General features: G+C 41.3%; 1 protein-coding gene across 1 annotated transcript in view; it reads left to right on the forward strand.

Moving 5' to 3' along the window:
• LOC126412448 (nuclear cap-binding protein subunit 1) overlaps nucleotides 1–4174 on the forward strand; it is a 176530-nt gene extending 172356 nt beyond the window's left edge. The window contains exon 16 of the mRNA XM_050082054.1: nucleotides 3894–4174. Coding sequence (XP_049938011.1) covers nucleotides 3894–4007 — 114 coding nt within the window. The 3' untranslated portion in view covers nucleotides 4008–4174. The remainder of the gene's footprint in view (nucleotides 1–3893) is intronic.
• Nucleotides 4175–26563: the final 22389 nt, after the last annotated feature.

Below are 26563 nucleotides of genomic sequence, written 5' to 3' on the forward strand. Positions count from 1 at the left end.
AGTCACATCATCTGTGTTTTTAGATATATTTTTCCCACGTGGAATGTTTCCCTCTATTATATTCATATCATTAAAATATAATTATTTACAAACAAGCTCTGTTCTGCCTGTGGTGTAGCAGGTTGCACCAATAACTCCATTCTTGAACTGCCCATCCCTACAGTATTTTGGAAGATCCTCACTTTTTCATTGCTCACTGTATTATAACTACCGATGAAAAAAGACTAGTGCTGTAACCTGTGTAGGTGAAATATTACCTGATTGTTATATTGAGAACATGCAGGAAGTCTGGAGATCACTGTCACTCTGTATCTTGACAGAAAACTGCAGAAGTCCCACATACATCTTTTGGAAAAAGCTAAATAAAGATTAGCCAGTTGTGAAAAGATGGTAGTTTCATTTCTGCCCAATTACCCCTAAGTGAGAAATGGATAGGCATCCTTTTAATGCTATCCAAATTGGCAATGATGTGGAGCATTCCTTCTTTAGCAAATGAAAAGCAGTGTTTGGATATTACAAATACGAAATTGTAGTTACGCTCCTGTACCTCTCTGCGGTAGATATTATAATATCTTGCCTGCTGAATTGGAGTAATTGAAAAATTCATTTAAAAAAGGGGGGTGGTGAGAACAGTGATGTTACAAAAGAAAATGTTGTTAATACCCTAAATGTTTAAACATAAATGAGATTCAACCGCCATACAAGCTTTAAGGGAGCTGCTGCCATATAAAGACTTGTCCTCAGCACGGTTGTGGATGACACCATTATAATTCAAATTTTATTCTCTCTCTTCCATAAATATGTTAGAAGTGAACCTATTGCAGTTCTTTGACAGTGTGCATCTACAAATAGAAATGTGTGACTTGATATTCTTTCTGCCCTTAAGTCAGAAAATTTTGCCTATAGTCATTTTCCAAGTGGGTTTTCGCTGTCTGCTATCAGTCTGTTCCATGTTACACGTGTTCCACATTCCTCACTATAGTGGCAGTATGTGAAAATTACAACCCTATTTAAATTTTGTTAATTCTTTATTATACTTATCAGCATTTTGATTGTTAACTGTAGCCCATTAAATTATGTCTAACTTCAGTGCTCTATAACAAGAATTTGTTGACTGTGTTTCTGGCTTTATTGTTATGATTCAGTGTTATGATTTGTTGGAGAGGAGCCAGTGACAAATGTCTGCCTTAAATGCTCTGTATGGTCTGAGTACTAGCCTGGCACACAATTTAAATCACCAGAAGCATGTCACAACTGTTATTTGCAGCTGCCACTACTTCTCACTACCCATTTTCCACCTCTTTCTATTCAGGCTGTCTTCTTGGAGACTTGTGGCCACTGTTGCCTCATCGATACCTTCCGCCTTCTAGGTGGGCATCCTCTCTTCCTTCTTCCTTGTGGAAGCAGTTTCCAAATTCATTTTGGGCAATTCATCCATTCTTTCCACATGACCAAGTCACAGTAGTTGTTTCGTTTCTATTACACCAGTTATCACCTTGCTGGCCTCCATAATTTCTCTTATTGTATTATTCTTCATATGGTCCATCCTTGAAATGCCACAACTTCTTCTTCAAAGCTCATTTCATGTGTCAATAGCTTCTCACTCTGTCTTATTCTGCTCCCATTTCTGTACACCATATATGTTAATACTCTCAACACTGGATTTGCTTCATTCTTTTTGTTATCGTCTTTGCTGGTATATAAGATGCACCGATGCGAAAGACTCACTCCACTTTTTAAGATTTTTTTAAGGGGAAAAAATTTCTCACTTAACACATCTACTGCAATATGAACAATATGTACACACAAATCAAATATCTAGGCAATATAATTAGGAAAAAGTGCTAACTTTTTAAGTTTTCATCTGCAAATCCACATAATTGTTTCTCAGAGCTGAAAGAAGAAATACTTGAACCTGACATGTCAGAATCTGAGTCCTCAGACTATAAATTATCCTCCATACCATACAGTGCATTCCACACTTCTTAAAGAATTTAATCAATTGTTTCAGTTTTTATAGAATCCCTTGAAGACTTGACCCATTCACAACCTTCCTGACAGTGTACTTTCAAAATCTGTAGTGTGCATCCATTTGTTCCACTCCTCCTTCATAAGTCCCTTAAATGGCCCATTGATACATACATTTAATGGTTGAAGTAAACTTGTTAACCCTCCTAACTGAGTCTTCAGTTCATTCAGTTTATTTTTAATGTCTTCCATTCTGTGAGAACAAAAATGATCCAACTCTAACAGGGCTGGTGTCTTCAGTATGCCTCCAAGTCGCCTTGGCCAAATTTTCTGTATCCGCAACCACATTCCTTCTCTGTCCATCCTTCCTTTATTGTGTACATAGACAAATACTCCATTTGGCAGTTACTCCTTAGGAAGTGCCTTTCTTTTAAAAATTAGAAGTGACAGCAATTTTGCCCCATCAGCACAGCAGGATAACATGACTATGTAATGAATCGTTACATGCCCTGAAGTTTTAAAAATAACACTTTTGTGCCCTCGGAATCCACAATTCTGTTAGAAGGCACATCAAAGGTTAGCTGACTTTCATCCATATTTCCCATTTTTGAAGGTTCAAACTTTTCTCTTTTCATTGGATTAATGATAAATCAATGAAATAGGAGACTTTGTTCTTCACTCTCGACGGGTATTTTTTGTCATATTTTTGTAGTTGTCCGCATACAAAGCCAATACCCATTTATAAATCTTGAACCCCTGAATGTTGATCAAGTAAAGTTGGTGATCCCTTTGCGAGTGAATATTGCTTTCGCTTGATAAATGATCGTTTTTGTAGAAACTGAAATTCCTGCTTGTCTGCTCTCTAAATTCCAAGTATTGAGTGTTGGAGGTGGCCCAAAATGCCTTTCTACAGCCCTGTTTTCATACTCTTTATCATATGCCATCACTTGCAGCTTAAGTGCAGTTGTATGGCCGTGCTGTTTTTGAGCCATAGTTTGCAAATAAACTTCAATATAGGTACAGCACAAGTGGATCTCCATACTAAACACAATAATAACTGAAGCTTGGGCAAACAATATAAAAACCGTTAACAATGGCCATTGTTCATCCATTGACCTCGGTACAGCTGGAGTACTCATAATTCGCAAGGAAGCTAACAATGAATTGCTGCAAGCAAAACAAAGAAATTTTGAAGAAATGGAGCATTAAGTACCTATCTTAACTTGCTACTGGTGTTTAAGGTGCACCCAGTTTGGAGACCTACTTTTGAAGGGAAAAAAGTGTATCTTATATGCTGGCAAATACTGTATATTGCTGTTCCAAAGAACAGAGGCAAGTTATCTTATTGCTTTTATTCCTTGGTCCATTTCGTTATGTATGTGAACTGTGCTTCTGCTATTGAATGACATTTATACTTTCAAGTATCTGAAAGGGGCACAGCCTTTGAATTTTGTAACTCCATTGTCTAGACCTTTTACATTCCTTTCTGGAGTTTCCACTGTTTGATTTTTTTCTTCTATTAAATATTCAGTTTTCTTCATATTCTTTCTTCAGCTTTTGCAGCATGTAGCTTGCATGGTCCTTACCTGCAGCTGCAATAACCAGATCGCCAACAAAGAGAAGAGTGCACAAAGATCTTCTGTGGCTATTCCCATTCTACAGCACCTTTTTCTCATACTCTTAAGGGCTTCTTTGAAGTAGATTTTAAATAAGATCAGTACCATAGAAATTCCTCACCACAACCCTTTTATTCCTACTAGTACAGACTGTATAGAAACAGTTTTAATGTGTCATAAACAATTAACACAGCTTATATTCTGCCACAAGTAAAATAATTTTGTTCTCTGATTTGTGTAGTCATGTTTTCAGTGTTGTTGTTGTTATTCATACTCATTACTATTATCCTTTTTCTTGTTTATTCACAGCATAATGAACAAGTTCAGAAGTACAGCTCTACTTTAGAAACATTGCTTTTCACACAAGATCTGGATCCCCACATTCTGGAAGTGTTTCACCAGTTCACGTCATTACGGTCATGATTTTTCATTCAAGACGTGATTTTCCCATTGTTATACATTATCGTTTTGTATATTGTATTACAAAACAATGTTATTTGCTGCAATTGTAAGGAAGTGGACTTTCCCACAGATTTAACGTTTGTAACCTTGAGATTCAGGCTCTGTAAATAAAATTTTATAGACTTGTATGAACTGTTCTTTTTAATGACCTTCAATTTGTTCCACACATTATTGTGATGATCCATGCAGGTAAGTTGATTAAGTTTTGTTGAAAGGAAATCCAGAACTTCATTTCAGGACTATACAGTTGGTATCTTAATGAATGGAATGCACTTCTAAAGGTGAGTTTACATCTGTGCAACTTCCAGTGTGCAATAGGCCGATGCAGCTGTTGCAAAAAGAGGCAAGGAGATGTATGCACCAGTGCAAAGTCATGCTTGCCTCTGACTTGGACACATGGATCAATGTGTGCAGATCCAGGAGTGTCTCTGTTTCATATAGAAAGACACATGCAACAGTCTTGTGATTCATTTTGATTCACTCTGTCTGGGGCTTTGATTTACTATGTTTCACTGTTAGAAGATTAAGTTTTCCACATGCATTCAAATTTGTCTTTGCATTAGTGCTTTGAGTGATCTAATGAGAAAAACTTGGAATTTGTACATCATTATCATGCATTTCCCTTTATCTGGCTGGTTAATTCTATGGATTATAAACATAGAGTGAAACTAAATAAGTGACTGCAATTTCTCACAAATAAGAAAAAGCTGGAAATGACAAAAGGCTAACCTCAATAAAATAAAAAGCTTACATTCTTGCTTCTGATGAACATATTGAAGAATAGGAGTGGTTCTGGGGCTCAAGGTGTGCCATAGTTGTCCTGGTTCCTTTACAAGCTGCTTTGATTCATAAATTGTTTGTGTCAATGACAGCAAATAAAATAATACTAATACATCTAGCAAAAATGTGCAGTCATAAAGTATTTATCAATTTGCATATAAATTGGAAATCCAGCATCTAATGTTTGGTAATCTTCATTAGCCATCAGGCAGTCATTATATCTTGCAGATCCACCTACTGCAGAAACTGCTCCCCTCTATACATCACAAATTTCAACTCCTAATGCATCCAGCTTAGACAGTGAATTGAATTCATCGAAGCAACAATAAAATGCCCAGAAATTTCAAACTATTTTTTAATGCTTCAGTCTATGAGCTCTCAAAGTGAAGAAAACATATGCATTCATAACACAAATGGAAAGACTTGCCACATATGTTGATTTGATGACTATTACGTCTTTTTTTTCTTTAATATGGAGCTTACTTGTTTGTGAGATAAATAAAATACACATACTTTCATATTCTACATATCTTCACAGTAAATGTTAAGAAACTAGAAAGTGTTTTGTTACTAAGAGTAATATTATTAATACACATTAAGGGCTGTCCATGACTTGACTAAAATAGGTAGGACAGGCAAATCATTTGCCATATGATATAATGAACCCGTCACCTCTCTTTGTAAATAAACATTGTAAATCTGCAGCAGCAGCTCACTTTTATGACAGAATTCCAGACATCAGTAAAAATCTCACAATCTGTCATAGACAACCTCCAAGCATAAAACTCAGTATACTAAAGTCATTTGAAATACACAAATAGATTTTCCAACCCGCTGACATGATAAAAGAAAAGACAGATAGTGAAAACAATAAATTACTGTCTGTATTCAGTAATGGTTGAGTCTTAACACAACAATCTCTCACAAAGCAGTTAACACAGTTTCCTTTTCACCGAGCGAGGTGGCGCAGTGGTTAGCACGCTGGACTCGTATTCGGGAGGACGACGGTTCAACCCCGCGTCCGGCCATCCTGATTTAGGTTTTCCGTGGTTTCCCTAAATCGCTCCAGGCAAATGCCGGGATGGCTCCTTTGAAAGGGCACGGCCGACTTCCTTCCCCATCCTTCACTAATCCGATGAGACCGATGACCTCGCTGTCTGGTCTCCTTCCCCCACAACAACCCAACAGTTTCCTTTTCCACAGCTCAAAAATAAGTACACTCTATCATCTCATTCCAGCTATCACCCCCCCCCCCCTCTCTCTCTCTCTCTCTCTCTCTCTCTCTCTCTCTCTCTCTCTCTCTCTCTCTCTCTCCACTCACCTCCCCTCCCCACCCCCTACCACCACCCTCCCACACAACCCCCAAGACATAGTCACTGACACTTTGTAAGCGGTTTCATGTATGCATAATTAAAATACACGAAGTAACAATCACAAGAAATGTACATTACATACTTAGGTATAGAACCTAGTACCCTGCAATGATTATTAAGTCACTCTGTATGTAAATAAGTACATCACATTTTATGTTGAATGCGTAAGCATGTAAAACTAAAATTGTTAACTGTCAGTCCTCCAAGTAATTTTGTAATTTATTATTTTATTTTGTCAATTATGTTAAGAAATAATAGTAAATCTAACATTCCATCACATCACTGTAACATAAGTCAATATGCACCGCTTGAGTCAAGTAGTACTATGATAAACATGTTAAATAGTTCTGAATGTCAGTGCAGATGTGGAAGTTTTTCACCTATGCAGGAGAGAAAAGTCTAAGGTGAAACATAAGTAATATGTTACTAGACTTTATTTCTCTCATTTTTGTAGCTTTATCTCATTAATCCCACCTGAGGTATAGTTATATCTTGTTAAGGTGCAAAACTGAAACAGATGTAATGCTCCATACAGTCCTTGAAAATGGAGTTGTAGCTCCAAAATGTATTAGACAGCAATTAAAAAAATTGAGACTGATTCTGGAATTTTATTAATTAAAAATCCCTACTCACAGTAAGCCTTATAAGTAATGCTAGGTGGTCGTCATCCTGCAAGAGAGAGCTTTTACGCTGTAGCTTAGCTGGTGCACATTGCCAGCACACTTGACTGGCTCTTATAAACAGACCCACTGCCTACTGGCCAGGCACACAGGCAGCTGCAGTATCAGCTCGATGACAGGAGAAGTGTGCTTGCTTTCCTCTAGGTGTGAATGAAATTACTCATATGCACACGTTCAGGAAGAGGCATGCACTTACATGCGTACCTCTACTTGGAAGTGTGGCCAGCATAGGCACACAGCAACTAGGCACAAGGTGCACAGATGTTAACGTACCTCAAAGAAACTACAACCGCACTGCCAGTGCAACATCTTCCCTTGATGTAAGTGATCTGACTTTCTATATAATAGAAGGAAACATTCCACGTGGGAAAAATTATATATAAAATCAAAGATGAGGTGACTTACCGAACGAAAGCGCTGGCAGGTCGATAGACACACAAACAAACACAAACATACACACAAAATTCAAGCTTTCGCAACAAACTGTTGCCTCATCAGGAAAGAGGGAAGGAGAGGGGAAGACGAAAGGAAGTGGGTTTTAAGGGAGAGGGTAAGGAGTCATTCCAATCCCGGGAGCGGAAAGACTTACCTTAGGGGGAAAAAAGGACAGGTATACACTCGCACACACGCACATATCCATCCACACATATATGTCTGCTTGTGTCTGTATGTGTGGATGGATATGTGCGTGTGTGCGAGTGTATACCTGTCCTTTTTTCCCCCTAAGGTAAGTCTTTCCGCTCCCGGGATTGGAATGACTCCTTACCCTCTCCCTTAAAACCCACTTCCTTTCGTCTTCCCCTCTCCTTCCCTCTTTCCTGATGAGGCAACAGTTTGTTGCGAAAGCTTGAATTTTGTGTGTATGTTTGTGTTTGTTTGTGTGTCTATCGACCTGCCAGCGCTTTCGTTCGGTAAGTCACCTCATCTTTGATTTTATATATGATCTGACTTTCTTAAAGATATGAGGAAGCCTCTGTTGGTAAGTAATTGGAAGGAGAACCATTTAAAGCAAAGAATGTAACTGTTACTAAAGAGAGAATATTTTTATATCTACTGTAAAAATAAGACCACATTCCTTATACGTGCCACTGAAACGAAACCTGCTTGCCTCACTAAGCACAGTATAACTGTACATTTTTGACAGGTGAATGTATGTGTGTGTGTGTTTCCAGACGAAACTGAATTATCATAATTAACAACCATGAACTATGGACCTCGCCGTTGGTGTGGAGGCTTGCGTGCCTCAGCGATACAGATAAATGTACCATAGGTGCCATGGAGGGGTATCTGTTGAGTGGCCAGACAAATGTGTGGTTCCTGAAGAGGGGCAGCAGTCTTTTCAGTAGTTGCAGGGGAAACAGTCGGGATGATTGACTGATTGGCCTTGTAACATTAACCATAATGGCCGTGCTGTGCTGGTACTGTGAACGGCTGAAAGCAAGGGGAAACTACAGCCATAATTTTTCCTGGGGGCATGCAGCTTTACTGTATGGTTAAATGATGATGGCATCCTCTTGAGTAAAATATTACAGAGGTAAAACAGTCCCCCATTCAGATCTCCGGGTCGGAACTACTCAGGAGGACATTGTTTTCAGAAGAAAGAAAACTGGCACTCTACGTATTGGAGCATGGAATGTCACATCCCTTAATCAGGCAGGTAGGTTAGAAAATTTAGAAAGGGAAATGGTAGAGTAAAGTTAGATATAGTGGGAATTAGTGAAGTTCAGTGACAGGAGGAACAAGACTTCTGGTCAGGTGAATACAGGGCTATAAATACAAAATCTAATAGGGGTAATGCAGGAGTAGGTTTAATAATGAATAAACAATAGGAGTGCGGGTTAGCTACTATGAACAGCATAGTGAACGCATGATTGTAGCCAATATAGACTCAAAGCCCACGCCTACCGTAGTAGTACAAGTTTATATGCCAACTAACTCCACAAATGATGAAGAGATTGATGAAATGTATCATGAGATACAGGAATTACTCAGATAGTGAAGGGAGATGAAATTTAATAGTCGTGGATGACCGGAATCTGATAGTAGGAAAAGGAAGAGAGGGAAACGTAGGAGGTGAATATGGGACGGGGGTAAGGAATGAAAGAGGAAGCCACCTGGTAGAATTTTGCACAGAGCGTAACTTAATCATAGCTAACACTTGGTTCAAGAATCATGAAAGGAGGTTGTATACATGGAAGAGACATGGAGACACTAGAAGGTTTCAGATAGATTATGTAATGGTAAGACAGAGTTTTAGGAACCAGGTTTTAAATTGTAAGACATTTCTGGGGCCAGATGTGGATTCTGACCTCAATCTATTGGTTTTGAACTGTAGATTAAAACTGAAGAAACTGCTAAAAGGTGGTAATTTAAGGAGATGGGACCTGGATAAACTGAAAGAACCAGAAGTTGTAGAGTGTTTCAGGGAGAGCATTAGGGAATGATTGACAAGAATGGGGGAAAGAAATACAGTAGAAGAAGAATTCGTAGCTTTGAGAGGTCAAATGGTGACGGCGGCAGAGGATCAAGTAGGTAAAAAGATGAGGGCTAGTAGAAATCCTTGGGTAACAGAAGAAATATTGAATTTAATTGATGAAAGGAGAAAATATAAAAATGCAGTAAATGAAGCAGGCAAAAATGAATACAAACATCTCAAAAATGAGGTCGACAGGAAGTGCAAAATGGCTAAGCAGGGATGGCTAGAGCACAAATGTAAGGATGCTGAGGCATGTATCACTAGGGGTAAGATAGATACTGCGTACAGAAAAATTAAAGAGACCTTTGGAGAAAAGAGAACCACTTGTGTGAATATCAAGAGCTCAGATGGAAACACAGTTTGGTTAGGCTAAGAATGGAAAGCATAAAAGTGGAACGAGTATATAGAGGGTCTATACAATGGCGATGTACTTAAGGACAATATTATGGAAATGGAAGAAGACATAGATGAAGATGAAATGGGAGATATGATACTGCGTGAAGAGTTTGACAGAGCACTGAAAGATCTAAGTCAAAACAAGGCCCAGGGAGTAAACAACATTCCATTAGAACTGCTGATAGCCTTGGGAGAGCCAGCCCTGACAAAACTCTACCATCTGGTGAGCAAGATGCATGAGACTGGCAAAATACCCTCAGACTTCAAGAAGAATATAACAACTCCAATCCCAAAGAAAGCAGGTGTTGACAGATGTGAAAATTACCAAACTATCAGTTTATTAAGTCACGGCGGCAAAATACTAACACGAATTCTTTACAGACGAATGGAAAAGCAGAAGCTGACCTTGGGGAAGATCAGTTTGGATTCCGTAGAAATGTTGGAATGCGTGAGGCAATACTGACCCTATGACTAATATTAGAAGATAGATTAAGGAAAGGCAAACCAATGTTTCTAGCATTTGTATACTTAGAGAAAGCTTTTGACAATGTTGACTGGAATACTCGCTTTCTAATTCTGAAGGTGGCAGGGGTACGATATAGGGAGTGAAAGGCTATTTACAATTTGTACAGAAACCAGATGGCAGTTATAATAGTCGAGGGGCATGAAAGGGAAGCAGTGGTTGAGAAGGTAGTGAGACAGGGTTGTAGCCTATCCCTGATGTCTGTATATTGAGCAAGCACTAAAGGAAATCAAAGAAAAGTTTGGAATATGAATTAAAGTCCAAGGAGAGAAAAATTAAAACTTCAGATGAACAGAGTGGACAGTACTTTGAAAAAAGGCTGTAAGATGAACATCAATAAAAGGAAAATGCGGAAGTCGAATTAAATCGGGCGATGCTGTGGGAATTGGATTAGGAAATGAGACTCCTAAAGTAGTAAATGAGTTTTGCTATTTGGAGAGCAAAATAACTGATGATGGTTGAAATATAGAGGATATAGAATGCAGACTGGCAATGTCAAGGAAAGCATTTCTGAAGAAGAGAAATTTGTTAATATCGAGTATAGATTTAAGTGTCAGGAAGTTGTTTCTGAAAGTATTTTTATGGAGTGTAGCCATGTATGGAAGTGAAACATGAACGATAACTAGTTCGACAAGAAGAGAATAGAAGCTCCCGAAATGTGGTGCTATAGAAGAATGTTGAACATCAGATGGGTAGATCAAATAACTAATGAGGAGGTACTGAATAGAATTGGGGAGAAGAGAAATTTGTGGCACAACTTGCCTAGAAGATGGTATCGTTTGGTAGGACATGTTCTGAGGCATCAAGGGGTCACCAATTTAGTACTAGAGTGCAGCACGGAGGGTAAAAATGTAGAGGGAGACCAAGAGATGTACACACTAAGCTGTTTCAGAAGGATGTATGTTGCAGTAGGTACTGCGAGATGAAGCGGCTTGCACAGGATAGAGCAGCATGGAGAGCTGCATCAAACCAGTCTCTGGACTGAAGACGACCACAACAACAACAATTACCATTAAGTTGATTGGAGTTCGAATGTAAGAACTAGTGGGCCTTTGAATGTCCTCTGCAAGATCTGCTATTATCTACCAAATGTAATATTCTTACTGGTCACTTCTGCTGAAGAAATTCTTCATTACTTTACCTACATTTCTCCAGAAGGTAGTTCCTCAAGAAGGAAAGTATACAAAGTATGTGAACCTATTTTAGCTTGTTATCGTACAGGATCCCAGTATTAGTAAGTTAGTTTTAATTATTTGAAATTGTGTGTTACTTAAACTACTAGCTGAGAACAAATGGTGTGTCTATACAATTACTTTCAGTGCAGTGACTAGTTTGATCGATTAAAGCCCCTGGATAGCATGCTCGTGACATTAACAAACATAACAGTTTCTGAATAGCTCTTTAAAGACATTGGAGAAATTCAAGAGTGGACTCATTACAAAGCCCTCATAGAACCCTATATCTCATCTCCCCATTCTTGAATTTATCTTTATTCCTCCTGTCCACTTTCTCAATGCGACTATTTGGCATCTGATATGAAAGTAAAACTATACCCATTCAAGAGAAATGTTGTTAATTTTAGTATAACATGTAGAATCTAATGGTCTGCACAATTGGAGGCTTAACTGAGATAATCAATGTATGCCAGGATAATTTTTATAATTTAAGGGGTGAATGTAACAACTTGCTGAGTCATCAGAAGCCATACAAACAAGATACAGAAATTTTCTGTATCAGAGATATTGAATGCTATCTCTCTCTCTCTCTCTCTCTCTCTCTCTCTCTCTCTCCCCCCCCACCCCCCCCCCCCCCCCCCCACCCCCCCAAATGGTACTACTACTGTTGAGAGTACCACATTAAATCTTGTGACTGCTTTGCCTTCACTCCTCCCTAGCAAAATATAAAATAATTTAGTGATATTTTGAAGTAATTTAGTCCACAACACTGTATTTTAAAGCTCACCAATTTATTCACAAGAATGCTACAGAGTCATGAGGCCACGTTTATTTGCATTCACTCTGTTCCACAGCCACTATGAGAAGATAAGATACAGTTGCCTCCTCCAATTGTTATTAATTTTGTGACACATGAAAATGACCTGGCAGAAGAGATGAAAATTACTTGAGTGAGTGACAATCAAAGATAAAGAAATACTTTACAGAAGGAAGAGGAGAGAGAGAGGAAAAAAATCTAAAACCACAAAGCTAAACAGAAAGAGTTAGTCCACAGCCAGCAGAGGTGTGTTACAAGATCCATTCAATAAATAACTGGAAAAATTGTATAAAAGATGCAAAACTTTAAAGTTTGTGCTTCTTTGTTATTTTTTGGTGGTGTCCTAGAACTAGTATCAAATGGGACTGGCAGACCTGCCTTGCAAGCAGCATGCTGGGAATCAAGATGTTGGTACCCTTGCACGTTTGCACCAACATGGATCAGTGGAATGTCATTATATTTCTGTTAGCTGAAGGTTCGAGACCAGTTAAATTCACTGTTGGGTGGCAGTGCAATATAGTGAAAGCTAGAATGAGATTTTCGCACTGCAGCGGAGTGTGCACTGATATGAAACTTCCTGGCAGATTAAAACTGTGTGCCGGACCAAGACTCAAACTCGGGACCTTTGCCGTTCGCGGGCAAGTGCTCTACTGGCGGAAGTAAAGCTGTGAGGATGGGGCGTGAGTTGTGCTTGGGTAGCTCAGTTGGTAGAGTCCTTGCCCGCAAAAGGCAAAGGTCCCGAGTTCGAGTCTCAGTCCAGCACACAGTTTTAGTCTGCCAGGAAGTTTCATAGTGAAAGCTGTCTGAGTCAGACACAAGTGTACAGGTAAGTTCAAAAGGTGTGTAACAAGTGTTGCAGATTTGTCACACCCAGGACGCTCTGTCTGTGCAGACGCAGAGAACAAACTTGCGAGAATTGTACATTGATTTGGGGAAACAGTTGTGTTAAGGTGAGTGATATTGAAGCAGTGATGAACATTAGCATCGAATCAGTGCACCGTATTCTTCATGATGTACTGATGTTCCAGAAACTGTGTGTGAGATAGCTTCCAAAGCATTAAATCAGAAATGAATGAAAGGAGCATGGATGTATGCAGGGAGACCTGAAGTTCATATCCTAGCCACCTCCGCCCCCCCCCCCCCCCCTTCTCCGCCAAGATGCCCAGATCTGGCACCTTCAGATTGTCACATTTGTAACTCAGTGAAAGAAGTTCTTAGTAGCTCAAGGTTTGCTGATAATGAGTAAGTCCAGGCAGCAGTTCATAACTGGTTACACACCTGCTGGAAGTGGTATTGCAATCCATTCTCATAATAGATTCTTTAAAAAAAATCTGTTTTTTTAAAATTGAATGACACTTGTATATTATCTGTCCACACCTCAGCCATTACCTACCCTTCCCCAGTCATCCCCTTTCATTCCCCCCATCCTTTCTCCCTTCACCTACTTCAGTTGACACAACCCCTCACCCAATTTGAGCTGCAGAGCTAAGTTTTTAGTCTTGTTTATGTGCCTTTTGACAACTCTGCACCTCCACTATTCATATTGTTCACATACCACCAGTAATTTCCATTACTAGGATAATTTTTCATACGCAGCTCTGCCCAGACTTCATTTGTTAGATACATTAAGGCTTTCTCTGAGGAAAGTCCTTTACAAAAGACAAATTGAGATATGACTGACAAATCCTGCTCAGAAATATGGGTCTGTATTATATCACAGGCCATTTCCTACATATAGAGAAAGAGGCAGTGGCAGGGGAGAAATAGATCTTTAATTGTATCTATTACTGTATTTATAGTATGTCTCACGTAAACTATGTACAATTTGTCATTGAATTGCCCTTGTATTTATTGTAAGTTTAAATTGAAACCTGTACAATTTGACACGTTCCATATCCTTGTGATTGACTCACTAACTGGATCTATGGAACATGAAATAAATAAATAAATAATTAGGGGTTATTTTATGGTCACCATTTTTATATTGGGTGTCATTGTGGCATACTGAAATCCATCATGAAATATACCTTGAGTTACTGACTTACTACAGACATTCGTCACTATATCAAGACAGTGCAAGATGTCACTACTCTACTAGAAACCACTGTCATAGACAAAAGATTTAACAGTTTTAGCGACTCAAAGATTATAGTCCTGGGGTATGTATTTGAAACTAATTTAGGAGGGGCTGTTAATTTTAAGCATATGGTTGTCATAGTTTATACAGTGCCTGCTGAAGTAAATCTACCACATTCCCTGTTTCTGCTAAAGAAGTAATCTTTTTAATGTTGTTATTGTCTTCAGTCTGAAGACTGATCTATTATCATATTAATGACTGAATGATTCCTTGGAGCCTCAGGATGCATTGTATTCATTCATTTAGTCAAGTTTCTTTCTTCCCCAGTTTGATTTACTACCATCTCACTAGTTATTAGATCTACCCATCTAATCTTCAGCATTCTTCTGTTGCACCATATTTCAAAAACTTCCACCTCTTCAGGTCTGAACTGTTTATTGTCCACGTTTCACCTTGAGGTGGATGCTCGGGTGAGATACACCAAGCAACACCTTATAATCATGAGTTCATTTATTTACCTCTTCACACAAGTAAGGCTTACAGAGAACTGGATGGCGGAACTACACAAAAGATAATGTTTTGCTAGGTTCAAAGATGAGGCTCAGATCAATACTGGTGTCGATCTCATCCGCGCCACATAGCTCCCCCCTCCCCCTCCCCACCCTGCAGTACCGAGTACTCCTGAGAGGGCGGGGGGGGAGGGGAGTAGGGGGGGGGGGGGTGATTACGGCGTCAGCAGGGGTGGTCCACAGGAGTCCAGCCACCGAACCTGCAAGTCGTTGAAGTTCGCTGGGTGTCGTACTGGGTGTGCTGGTCGTGCGGCGACAGGTAGGCCGGTGATTTGTGGGAGAAACGGAGCGACGACAACGATGTCTCCGGTGGGCATGGCGAACACACGATGCATGTGCAGCTCAACGTCGGTCGAGAGGGGAACAAATTTCACCAGGTGGCAGGGAATGGCGGAGGTTGTGTCATGAGCACCGGATGAAGGGAAACATACGACGAACAGCGTGTCATCGCATAGTATTATAGAGATGTCGTGGAGTATGTCTGGGGGGACAGGCACAAACACCCCGAGTGAGGGCACATTCAAGATGGGGGGGGGGGGGGGGGGGCGGCGTGAGAAACCTCGACAGGGTGAGGCAGCCGACGGGGGAGAGGTCGAAGGGACCAGAGAAGGGCCCGGCGGTGAGGGTGTGATCGTAGGTAAGCTCGACGTGGGGAGCACGTGATCACTCGACAGAGTGCGTGAGACCGGAGTAGAGGTGAGGTCGGAGAAGAGCTCAACGATTGGAGCTGGAAGTCACTCGACCGAGTGTGTAAGTCCAACGTGGAGGGAGTGGTCGGAGCGTCGTGAGCCACGACAGTGAGTGGCGTGGTCATGGCCTGAAGGGGGCTAGAAGCGGGCTCGGCATGAGCAGGCTTAAGTCTGTTGAGAGAGACTGTAACAGAAGAATCTTTTAGCTGGATGTCATAGGTGTTGGCTGAGCACCGGAGAACTCGGTACGGGCCGGTATATGGGGGTTGGAAGGGAGCACGGACAGTGTCATCTCGGAGCATGACATACTCGCAATTGTTCAGAGATTTCGGGATGTGAACCTTAGGGCGGGAATGGCTGGTGGGTGGAGGGAAGTGGAGGTTGATAAAGTGGCATCTGACGTGCTCCACGAAGGAAGGTAATTCAGACAGAGATAGAGAAGCGGAAGGGCTCACAAGTTCGCCAGGGAGAACAATGTTCTGGCCGTATACGAACTTGGCTATTGTGCCTTTGAGGTCTTCCTTATAGCTCGCATGAATGCCAGTAGCACAAGGGGAAGGGCCTCCATCCAAAGAGAGTCGTGGCATCGAAGAGCCACCTTGAAAGTGCGGTGCCAGCGCTCAACTAGCCCGTTACTTTGCAGGTGATATGCTGTGGTATGGATGCGCCGGATGCCACAAATGTTACAAGTCTCATTGAACAGGGCCTACTCAAATTGTCTGCCCTGGTCAGTCGTGATGATAGCTGTAAATCCGAAACGTGATACCCATGACTCGACAAAAGCTCAAGCAACAGTTTCTGCCGTGATATTAGGGAGGGGGACAGTCTCGACCCAGCGAGTCGTTCAGTCGATAGACAAGAGAACATAACGTAAGTCGTTAGAGGGGAGGAGAGGGCCGACAATGTCGATGTGAATATGCTGGAAACGCACAGGAGGGATCGAAAAGGCGCCGAGGGGGGGTGAAGTGTGCTTGTGTATTTTGCAGTGTTGGATAGCTGGAGCCGAGTTTCGTGGAGCCAGAGGGAGAGCTCAAAGTTTTCCTTGCATAGGCGAGCGACGGTTTCAAGCTCGACAAGGCACTTGGTCGTTGTTTCTTGTAACGTCGCAGAGCCGAGCATGTACAGATGAGATGAGCCCGGACCGACATGTCACAGGGGGATTTGCTCGATGGAGCACAGGGGAAGTGAGTTTTGGACGGGTGATGAAACACAGTGTTTCACACTAGGTGTGGTGATAGTTTGTGGTGTCACAAGAAGTCAATGCCTAGTATAGGTTCCTCAATATCACACGCTAAAAAAGTCCACTCGAGTTTGCAGTTTGCGGAGAGTGAGACGACGTGGGAGGTTGAATCCGAGCATTGTAGTTTAGTAGAATTCACAGCTTGCAGTGAAGTATGATGAGGGCGGATGTTCAATGACACTAAGGACGTAGGCAGCAGCGAAACAACAGCGCCTGTGTCCACTGGGAAAAGGTATCCCGACGAAATGTCTTTAATATAAAGTTGTCCGTAATTATCCGATTGTTCCCGGACAGAATGGAGCACTGGGAGGTGCCTGCCATGTTGTGCGCAGGAGGTGGCACCCAGACCTACCTGCGATTGGCGTTTGGGAAGTAGCAGGGTGGTCTGCAGTTCCGTGCTGGCTCACCAAATCGTGTGTGAAAGTAACAGTACGGGTAGTGCCATTGCAGTTCCTGCACAAAGTTCGTTGCCAGTGGCGGTGACCAAGGTTCGGTGGCTGCAGCAGGTTCGGTTGCAGGAGGGGGCGTGACCGTGGGCGGAGCTGGTGACATCCCAGCTGTTTGTATGCTGCGTCCCGGAGCGAGCGGAACGATCGGCACAGCGCGGCCCCGGCCAGGTCTGGCCGCAGGACGAGGAGCCTGAACCTGGGACTTGCCAGGTAGGCAGTGGCTGGCGAAATAGAGCAGTGATGCCTCATGTAGTTTCTCAGCAATTGTCATTCGTTGCTGGACAGGTTTGTGAGACCTCTGAGCCAGAGCAAAGTGGATGTGAGGAGATAGTTTATCTGACCAGATAGCGAGGAGAGCTGTGTCAGAGAGTAGATAGTCGCTGACCAGGTCACGTAGCCGTCTCCAAAGTTGTGAAGGGATGTTGTTACCTAGTTGCTCAACGTGGAGCACTCTCCGTATTGCTGTCTCAGTTGAGTGCGCAAGCCGATGTAGAACTGTCTTTTTGGCTAGAGTGTACCAGGTAGCTGAGTCCGGGGTGTCAACCAGGTCAGCAATCAAGTCCTCCTGGTCGTGCAGGTGGGTGATAAGGCACAGAAATCTGGTTGATTCATCGAGTTTGAAATGGTTGAACACTTCCTCCACAATTTTGAACCAGGTTGTTTCCCTGTCGGGATTGAACGGCGGCAGTGTCGGTAAGCATGTAGTACATTCGGAAGATCAGGGTGAGTTGAATTCGTCAGGGCACTGCCTGAAACGAGCTGTTGTTGCTGCAGTATTCCAGGAGAGTGTGTTTCCAGGGTATGTGGCGACGACGGCTGGTCGAGTGGCAGTGTGAAGGTGACACGTCGTGGTTGAGCACGATCCGTCATGACGCGGAAGGCCGATGCGGGTGAGACACAATAATGTGTCAATTGCAGTTGTGGAAGTTTGACTGGAGCCGGCGCAGGGGTGACAGGTGAGAAAAAATTCAAAGTTTGAAAACGCGTGCCAGTCCGCGGAAAACTCGATGTGCGATCAGAGCCGGGAGCACCTGTGTTGCAGGGAGGCTGCAGAGGTGCGGGCTGTCCCAATGCACAGTGAGGAAAATGATGTCCAACGTTGGGCGAAATGTGTGAATGTTCACTGTTCATAGTCACTTCACTCAAAACGGTATGCGGAAAAGGTGAATGTTGTGGCACAAAACACTGAGGCGTAGCAGTAGGACGGAGATGGAGGTCAGGCACAGATAACAAGCCATTGTTCCTGTTGCAGGCTGAGTTATTGAAGCAGGAAGGCATGTGCTGATGCTGAACCGAGGCAGGCGCGGGTGTGGTCGGATGCTGAGGAGGTTGACCTGAGAACAAAGCAGTTCCGGCCACGTGGCAGAAATCCGCATGATACTGCACGGATTGCGGCGTGGCACACTGTTGTCCTTGCGGTGGTAGGTTATCCGATGGAGCATTTGCAGATATCGGCCGGCGTTGATCTCGCACTGCACGGAGATTCACAAGAGGTAACTGCACCGTCGATGAGGGAGGGCACATGTGGTGGGAACAAAGGCATCTGATAGCCAGAGTCATGCACGCTCCTAACCTCACTTATTGTTGCAGGCACGAAATCGTCTGGCGAAATCGGCGTAATTGACAAGTGAGAGGCATCATGTTGCAGTCCTGGCGGGTATACATCGCCCACAAAATGATGCATGTCGATCACAAAATCCGGCATTAGGCGTTGGGCCGAAGCCATTGGTCGAATGTTGTGTCGACGTAATACACGCGAAAATAACTGATGCGGAGGCCGTGGACACAGTAAAACGGCGAAAACGGAATACGTTACAACTCGGGGTCACCAGTGAGGTGGATGCTCGAGTGAGATACACCAAACAACACCTTATAATTAGGAGTTCATTTATTTACCTCTTCACACGAGTAAGGCTTACAGGGAACTGGATGGCAGAACTACACAAAGATAATGTTTTGCTAGGTTCAAAGATGATGCTCAGATCGATACTGGTGTCGATCTCATCGGTGCCACAACCTCTATACAAGGCTGCACTTCACATAAATACTGTTAGTAAAGACTCCCTACCATTTAAATTAACGTATGATGTTAGCAGAGTTCTTTAGTTCAGAAACACTTTTTTTGCTATTGCCTGTCCGCATTTTACATCCTCTCTACTTCAGCCATCATCATTTATTTTGCTACCTAATGCAAAAACTCTTTAACTGTTTTTAGTGTTTCGTATCTGATATAATTCAGCTACATTCCATAGCCCTTGTTTTACTTTTGTTGATGTTCATCTGATAGCCTATTTTCAAGATGGTCTCCATTCTATTCCACTACACAGGCTATAAACAGGTTGATACAGCTTTGAGAGACAGGACACATTGTGAAAGGCTGACTACAATCAACTCTTGTCAGTAAACTGTAGCAAATTATGGGTACAGAACCACCAGGTATTTGCAGGAAAGCAGCTTCAGAAGTGGAGAAATAGAGACAGGAAACAGACCTCAGAGATCCCTTGTTTGAATTCAAGCCTCAACAACCATTTCAACATGTTGAAATCTGACGTGAAATTTTTTATACAGGAAAAATACATTGAAAGAAACACAATGTCAGAATTTTAGTTGCTAAGAGATATTGCAAGTATTAAGAAAAATAATTTTAGCTGCTAAGAGACACTGCAAGTATTAAAAAAAAAAGGGGGGTGATAGTTGGCAAATTTGCAGCTCGCCAAGGAGCTGGAGAAATGTGTACCTCTCCCGTAGCTATAGCAGACAGCACATGTGCAACATGGCAGGTGTTTGTCTTTGGTTGACAGCACTTCATTGAACACATAAGAGGGTGCGAAGCAGCCATAATTTGTAAAAAAGCAGATTTCAGTTTCCATTGAACATTTCTCTGAAACAATTGTTCGCAGTCACTAGTTGCTTGAATTTGCAACTCGTTTGATATCCACAATAATTTGCAGCTGCCTTTGCAGTATCACCAAGTGTTAACAATAGAGATAAAATTGAATAATTTTCTTTGTGATTTCTTTGTATATGCTTGTGAACAGCATCTGTCTTGTACAGGTTCCAAAGTTTCACTGCTAATGTGGAATTCAGTTAATTTTTTCAACCTTGCAAAGATGAAATATGAAGAACGTGGTGTGCAATAAAAACCATCTACTTCTCCTGAAGACCTACATATGTTGTATTTCTTGGACATTCATTCAAACGATGTCGACATTTTGTCAGAAATTGTGTGGCAAATATTAGGGAAAATAGGAAATAAATCAGTCGATTCCATGAATTGTGGTTCGAACAATGATTGTTGTGCTAATTATCGTCCAGAACAAAAATAGAGTATCTCCCAAGCCCATAGAAAAAAATGTACAGTACCAGCTTTCAGTGAGAAAGAAAAGGCTATAAATTTTCAGTTGAACAAAGAAGGCAGAAAGTGCTTATACACGAGCTGCGTGCTGTGCCACAGGGTGGTCAGGCCAGAATTTGGCGGTGGCCGTTCATCCAGGAACTGTTGGTTTTTAGTTGTATCAGTATAAGAAGCTGTGCAATGATTGTAGTAGAGCTGGTGTATGACAAGGCTGCTTTCGCAGGTGAGCCAGCCTCTGATGGGGTAGAATTAGCCTTAGGCAGGGCTGGAGACGATGTATCTGTTGCAGCAGACAAGAAACTCAAATCCACCGAGATAGAAATTGAAGCTGCGTGTGAGATTGTTTGGGCAAGACTCAGTATCAGACGTGGGCATAAAATGATAATTGGATCTTTCTATCACCCACCAAACTCATCTCCTGATGGAGCCGAAAACTTTAGAGAAACCCTCAGTTCACTGTCATATTGTAATGGGGACTTTAATCATCCAACAATTAATTGGGAAAATTACAGTTTTGTTAGTGGTGGGCATGATAAGACATCCTGTGAAACTGTACTACATGCCTTCTCTGAAAACTACCTAGAACAGATAGTTAGGAACCACACTCTCGATGGAATCCTCTTTGAGGATGTCAACATCGGAACTGGTATCGGTGACCATGATGTAGTTGTAGCAACACTGATTACCAAAGTACAAAGGACAACTAAAGCAAGCAGTTCAGGAAACGTGATAAAAAATCAGTAGTGTCGTGTCTCAATGAGGAACTTTAAAAGTTTCAGTAAAGGGCAGGAGAACGTAGAGGAACACTGGCTCAGGTTTAAAAGAATACAGGGTGATTCAAAAAGAATACCACAACTTTAGGAATTTAAAACTCTGCAACGACAAAAGGCAGAGCTAAGCACTATCTGTCGGCAAATTAAGGGAGCTATAAAGTTTCATTTAGTTGTACATTTGTTCGCCATTTCAGCCAATAAAGTTTTTGGTCCCTTTTTCTTCGAAGGTGCTACTGTAACTGGACTACAGTATCTGGAGATGTTAGAGAATTGGCTGCTCCCTCAGCTCGAACAAGAAGTACAACAATTCATATTTCAGCAGGATGGAACGCCACCACATTGGCACTTATCTGTCCGTAACTACCTGAACGTCAACTACCCGAGGCGATGGATCGGCCGCCAGGCAGCCCGTGACAGAGCATGTCATCACTGGCCTCCAAGAAGCCCTGATCTTACCCCCTGCGATTTTTTCTTATGGGGGTATGTTAAGGATATGGTGTTTCGGCCACCTCTCCCAGCCACCATTGATGATTTGAAACGAGAAATAACAGCAGCTATCCAAACTGTTACGCCTGATATGCTACAGAGAGTACGGAACGAGTTGGAGTATCGGGTTGATATTGCTCGTGTGTCTGGAGGGGGCCATATTGAACATCTCTGAACTTGTTTTTGAGTGAAAAAAAAAACCTTTTTAAATACTCTTTGTAATGATGTATAACAGAAGGTTGTATTATGTTTCTTTCATTAAATACACATTTTTAAAGTTGTGGTATTCTTTTTGAATCACCCTGTACTTGATCACACACGGGATAGATAAGTGCCCAGAAGAACAGTCTGTAATGGGAGGGAGCCTCCGTGGTGTACAATCACTATAAAGAAACATCTAGAGAAACAGAGAGTGCTTCATAATAGGCGTAAAACCAAGCGTAGGGCTATAGATAGAGAGATGCTGAATAAAAAGCATTTGTCTCTCAAGATAGCAATGCTTGATGCCTTCGGTGACTGCTGTAGCAGAATATTGTCAAGTGATCTTTCGCAGAATCCAAAGAAATTCTGGTTGTATGTAAAAGCTGTTAGTGGCACAAAAGTCAGTGTCCAGCCCCTAGCAAATGAGACAGGAACTGAAATTGAGGGTAGCAAAGCAAAAGCTGGAATCCTTAACTCCATTTTGAAATGTTTCTTTGCAAAGGAAAATCCAGTAGAACTGGCCCAGTTTGATCCTAGTACCACCGAAAAAATGAATGAAATAAGTATCAGTGTCAGTCATGTTGATAAACAGCTGAAATCATTAAAATTGGACAAAGCTGCAGGTCGTTATGGAATCTCTGTCAGATTCTATGCTGAATTTGTGGCTGAGTTAGCCCTTCTTCTAACTATAATCTATCATGGATCCCTCAAGCAAAAAACCTTGCCCAGTTCCTGGATAAAGGCACAGGTCACATCCATCTACAAGAAGGGTAATAGACGTGATACACAAAACTACCTTCCAATATCCTTGACATTGATTTGTTGTAGAATCTTTGAACATATTCTGAGCTGAAAAATAACGAGGCATATTGAACCCAATGATCACCTCAATGTCAACTAGCATGGATTTCGAAAACATCAATCATATGAAACCCAACTCCCAATTTTCTCACATGACATATTGAAAGCTTTGGAACAAGGCAACCGGATAGATGCAGTGTTTCTTGGTTTCCAAAAGCATTTGAATTAGTACCACACCTGCACTTATTGAAAAAAGTATGATCATATGGGCTATCAAGTGAAATTTCTGACTGGAATGAGGACTTTTTGATAGGAAGGACACAGCACATTATCTTGGATGGAGAGTCATTGCCAGATGTAGAAGTAACTTCACATGTGCCTCAGGGAAGTGTTTTGAGACACTTGCTGTTCATGTTGCATACCTTGCAGACAATATTAATAATAAAATCAGGCTATTTGCTGATGATGCAGCTATCTGTAATGAACTACTATAAGAGAGAAGCTGCATAAATATTTAGTCAGATAGTGATAAAATTTCAACGTGGTGCTGTGATTGGCAACTTGCTCAAAATGGTCGGAAATGTAACACTTTGCACTTCACAGAATGGAAAAATATAGAATCCTGTGACTATAATATAGTAAGTCACTGCTGGAATCGGCCGGCTCGTACAAATACCTGCGTGTAACACTTTGTAGGGATATGAAATGGAATGATCACATAGGTTCAATTGTGGGTAAAGCTGGTGGTAGACTTTGCCCTTCCACAGTATTCTACCAATAAATCAATCAGTCTGCAAAAGAGATTGCTTGCAAATCACTTGTCTTACCCATCCTAGAATATTGCTCGAGTGTGTGGGACCCGTACCAGATAGAACTAGGAGGGGATACTGAACGTTTACAGAGAAGGGCAGCACAGGTGTTCCCAGGTTTGTTTAATCCATGGGAGAGTGTCACAGAGATTCTAAAGGAAATGAATTGGAAGACCCTTGAAGATAGACGTAAACTATCTCAAGGAAGTCTAGTAACAAAGTTTCAATAACCGGCTGTAAATAATTACTTTAAGGATATACAACAACACCCTACGTATCGTTCACATAGGGATCATGAGGATAAGAATAGTATAGTTACTACTTCATGCACAGAGGCATTCAAACAGTCATCCTTCCCTCACTCCATAAGTGAATCGAACAGGAAGAAAGCCTAATAACTGGAACAATGGGACCTACCCTATGCCATGCATCTCCTGGTGGTTTGCAGAGTTTAGGTGTAATGTAGATGTAGAATAGGAGGTGCTGGGTGGTTGGATTTGGCAGGTCTCGTACCTGAGTCTTCCACAGGGATATGATCATTGTGGCAAGAGGTTGGGATTGGAAGTGGCATAGGGATGGACTAGGATGTTGAGGAGGTTAGAGGGGTCAGAACACCATTTTAGGAGGGGTGGGAAGGATCTTGTCCGTCATTTCAGGGCATGATGTTAAGTAATCAAAGCCCTGGCAAAGGAAATGGTTCAGTTGTCCCTGTTCAGGGTGATATTATATGACAAAGGAGTCACTCCTTTGTGGCTCATTCTCAAGGGTGGTGTGATGATTGGATGTGTGAGGGGAAATGGCATGGGAGATTTGTTTATGGACTAGGTTTGGGGGATACTGCATGTCTGTGATGGTCTTGGTGAGATTCCGTTTATAAAAACTAGTAATTACTGTGAAGTGCCTGAATGCATCAATTTTTCTTTTGTCAGGTCTGCCAAGCATAAGTGAAATGTTTGTTTTCATCACCCAATAGACACTTTGCATTTTTGTGGCAACTACAGGGAGTAAACAAGGAGTATTTCATTGTTAGCCAAATATACATTATTCAAAAATCGTAATAATAACTGTGCAATAGGAATTGTTGTACAATGTCTAATGCCAGCAAACTAAAGTCTTGATGGATGGAAGTGGTCTTTAACATAATATCAAGCACTGCCATGATTTTCTTTCCACTGCTAGTCACTTCTGTAAGAATTGCACCTGTAACAGTTTAACTGTTGATATGAACTGAAAGTTGTTAAAAAAATAATGATTTGAGACATTTTTGGTATGGTTCAAGTGCTTAAAATTCACAGTTTGGGCTTGACAGTATGCAGCGCTACATCCTCTTGTCACAGCTGCACCTGGTTATTCACCAACTAATGTGCTTGGCAGCAAGGACTGTACAAACCACTGTTATAAGCAGTACTTCGTGCGGCAAAAATGAGTAACATTTTTTAAAACATATTTGCTGTTTCTCTTAGCAGCTTAAGTTTTGGCAGTACATTTTGGTGTATTCTTCCCATGTGAAAAATTTCAGGATGGGTTTTGACATGTCGGATTGGACCATTCCGTTGACAGATCAAGGAAGAGCTTCATGCAGACAGCCACAGCAATTCCTTCATCTACCAGAACTTGCCTAGTGGAACGTTGACAAGATTCTTTGTCTGAAGCACAATGAACAAATGTCAAAGAGGAACTAGCCACATGTTCACATCTGCCTTATGCAACATGGAAGATGCTAAATGGACAATCATTCGATTGAGAACATTGGTGACCCGTCAGTCTTTAACCTAAGTTGTTACAGTATTTTATATACTACAGGAAATACGTCATACATACATTGCTTATTATAATAAAAATACAACATTATATTTTAAATCTTTTCGTAACTCATCGAATCATTACTATAGCCTTCACACACCTATAAGAAGTATGGATGTACTGAATGGGATACAAACCGCCATATAATTCTATATATAAACATGAACTGCCTTTACAAATGTCTGCTTGTGTCTGTGTATGTGTGGTTGGATATGGGTGTGTGTGCGAGTGTATACCTGTCCTTTTTTCCCCCCTAAGGTAAGTCTTTCCACTCCCGGGATTGGAATGACTCCTTACCCTCTCCCTTAAAACCCACATCCTTTCGTCTTTCCCTCTCCTTCCCTCTTTCCTGATGAAGCAACCATTGGTTGCAAAAGCTAGAATTTTGTGTGTATGATTGTGTTTGTTTGTGTGTCTATCGACCTGCCAGCGCTTTCGTATGGTAAGTCATATCATCTTTGTTTTTAGATATATTTTTCCTGCATGGAATGTTTCCCTGTATTATATATATAAACATGAATATACAGTGAATGTGTATACTTTGTATCTATATGGCTTCGAAAGTATACCATTTGTACTTGCATCTTTACTCCCTATTCCTATTTATAAATTCTTCTAAACTATAACATTGCTTTTTATTCATTTAGAAATTCTTCTAGACTATAATAACATTTGCTTTTTAGGTATGTGCCAATGGTCTCCAATGTGGATTCGCAAAATATTGACCTTATCTTATTTCTGATCTTCAGAGCCATGTAATATGGTGACAAGGTAGCATGTATTTCAATTTATGTCTAGTTTCATAGGTATATGTGAACGTATTTCCTTCAAACAGATGTGAGTTTTTCTGTTCAAAGAGAAGTATATGAAGATGGAAGGGATTGTCATGAAGTCATGGCTTTTGAATAGTGGTTTGCATGAACGTCTACTATTGGTTCCTGTCATTGCTCTGCTTATTTTTTTTTTTTTTTGTAGTTTGAAGATTCGAAGGAGGTTTGTCTTTTCAGCACCCGAAAATATTGTTCCATATCTTATAAGTGTTATG

The sequence above is a fragment of the Schistocerca serialis genome, chromosome 7, assembly GCF_023864345.2.
Source record: "Schistocerca serialis cubense isolate TAMUIC-IGC-003099 chromosome 7, iqSchSeri2.2, whole genome shotgun sequence".
NCBI classification, from domain to species: Eukaryota; Metazoa; Arthropoda; class Insecta; order Orthoptera; family Acrididae; genus Schistocerca; species Schistocerca serialis.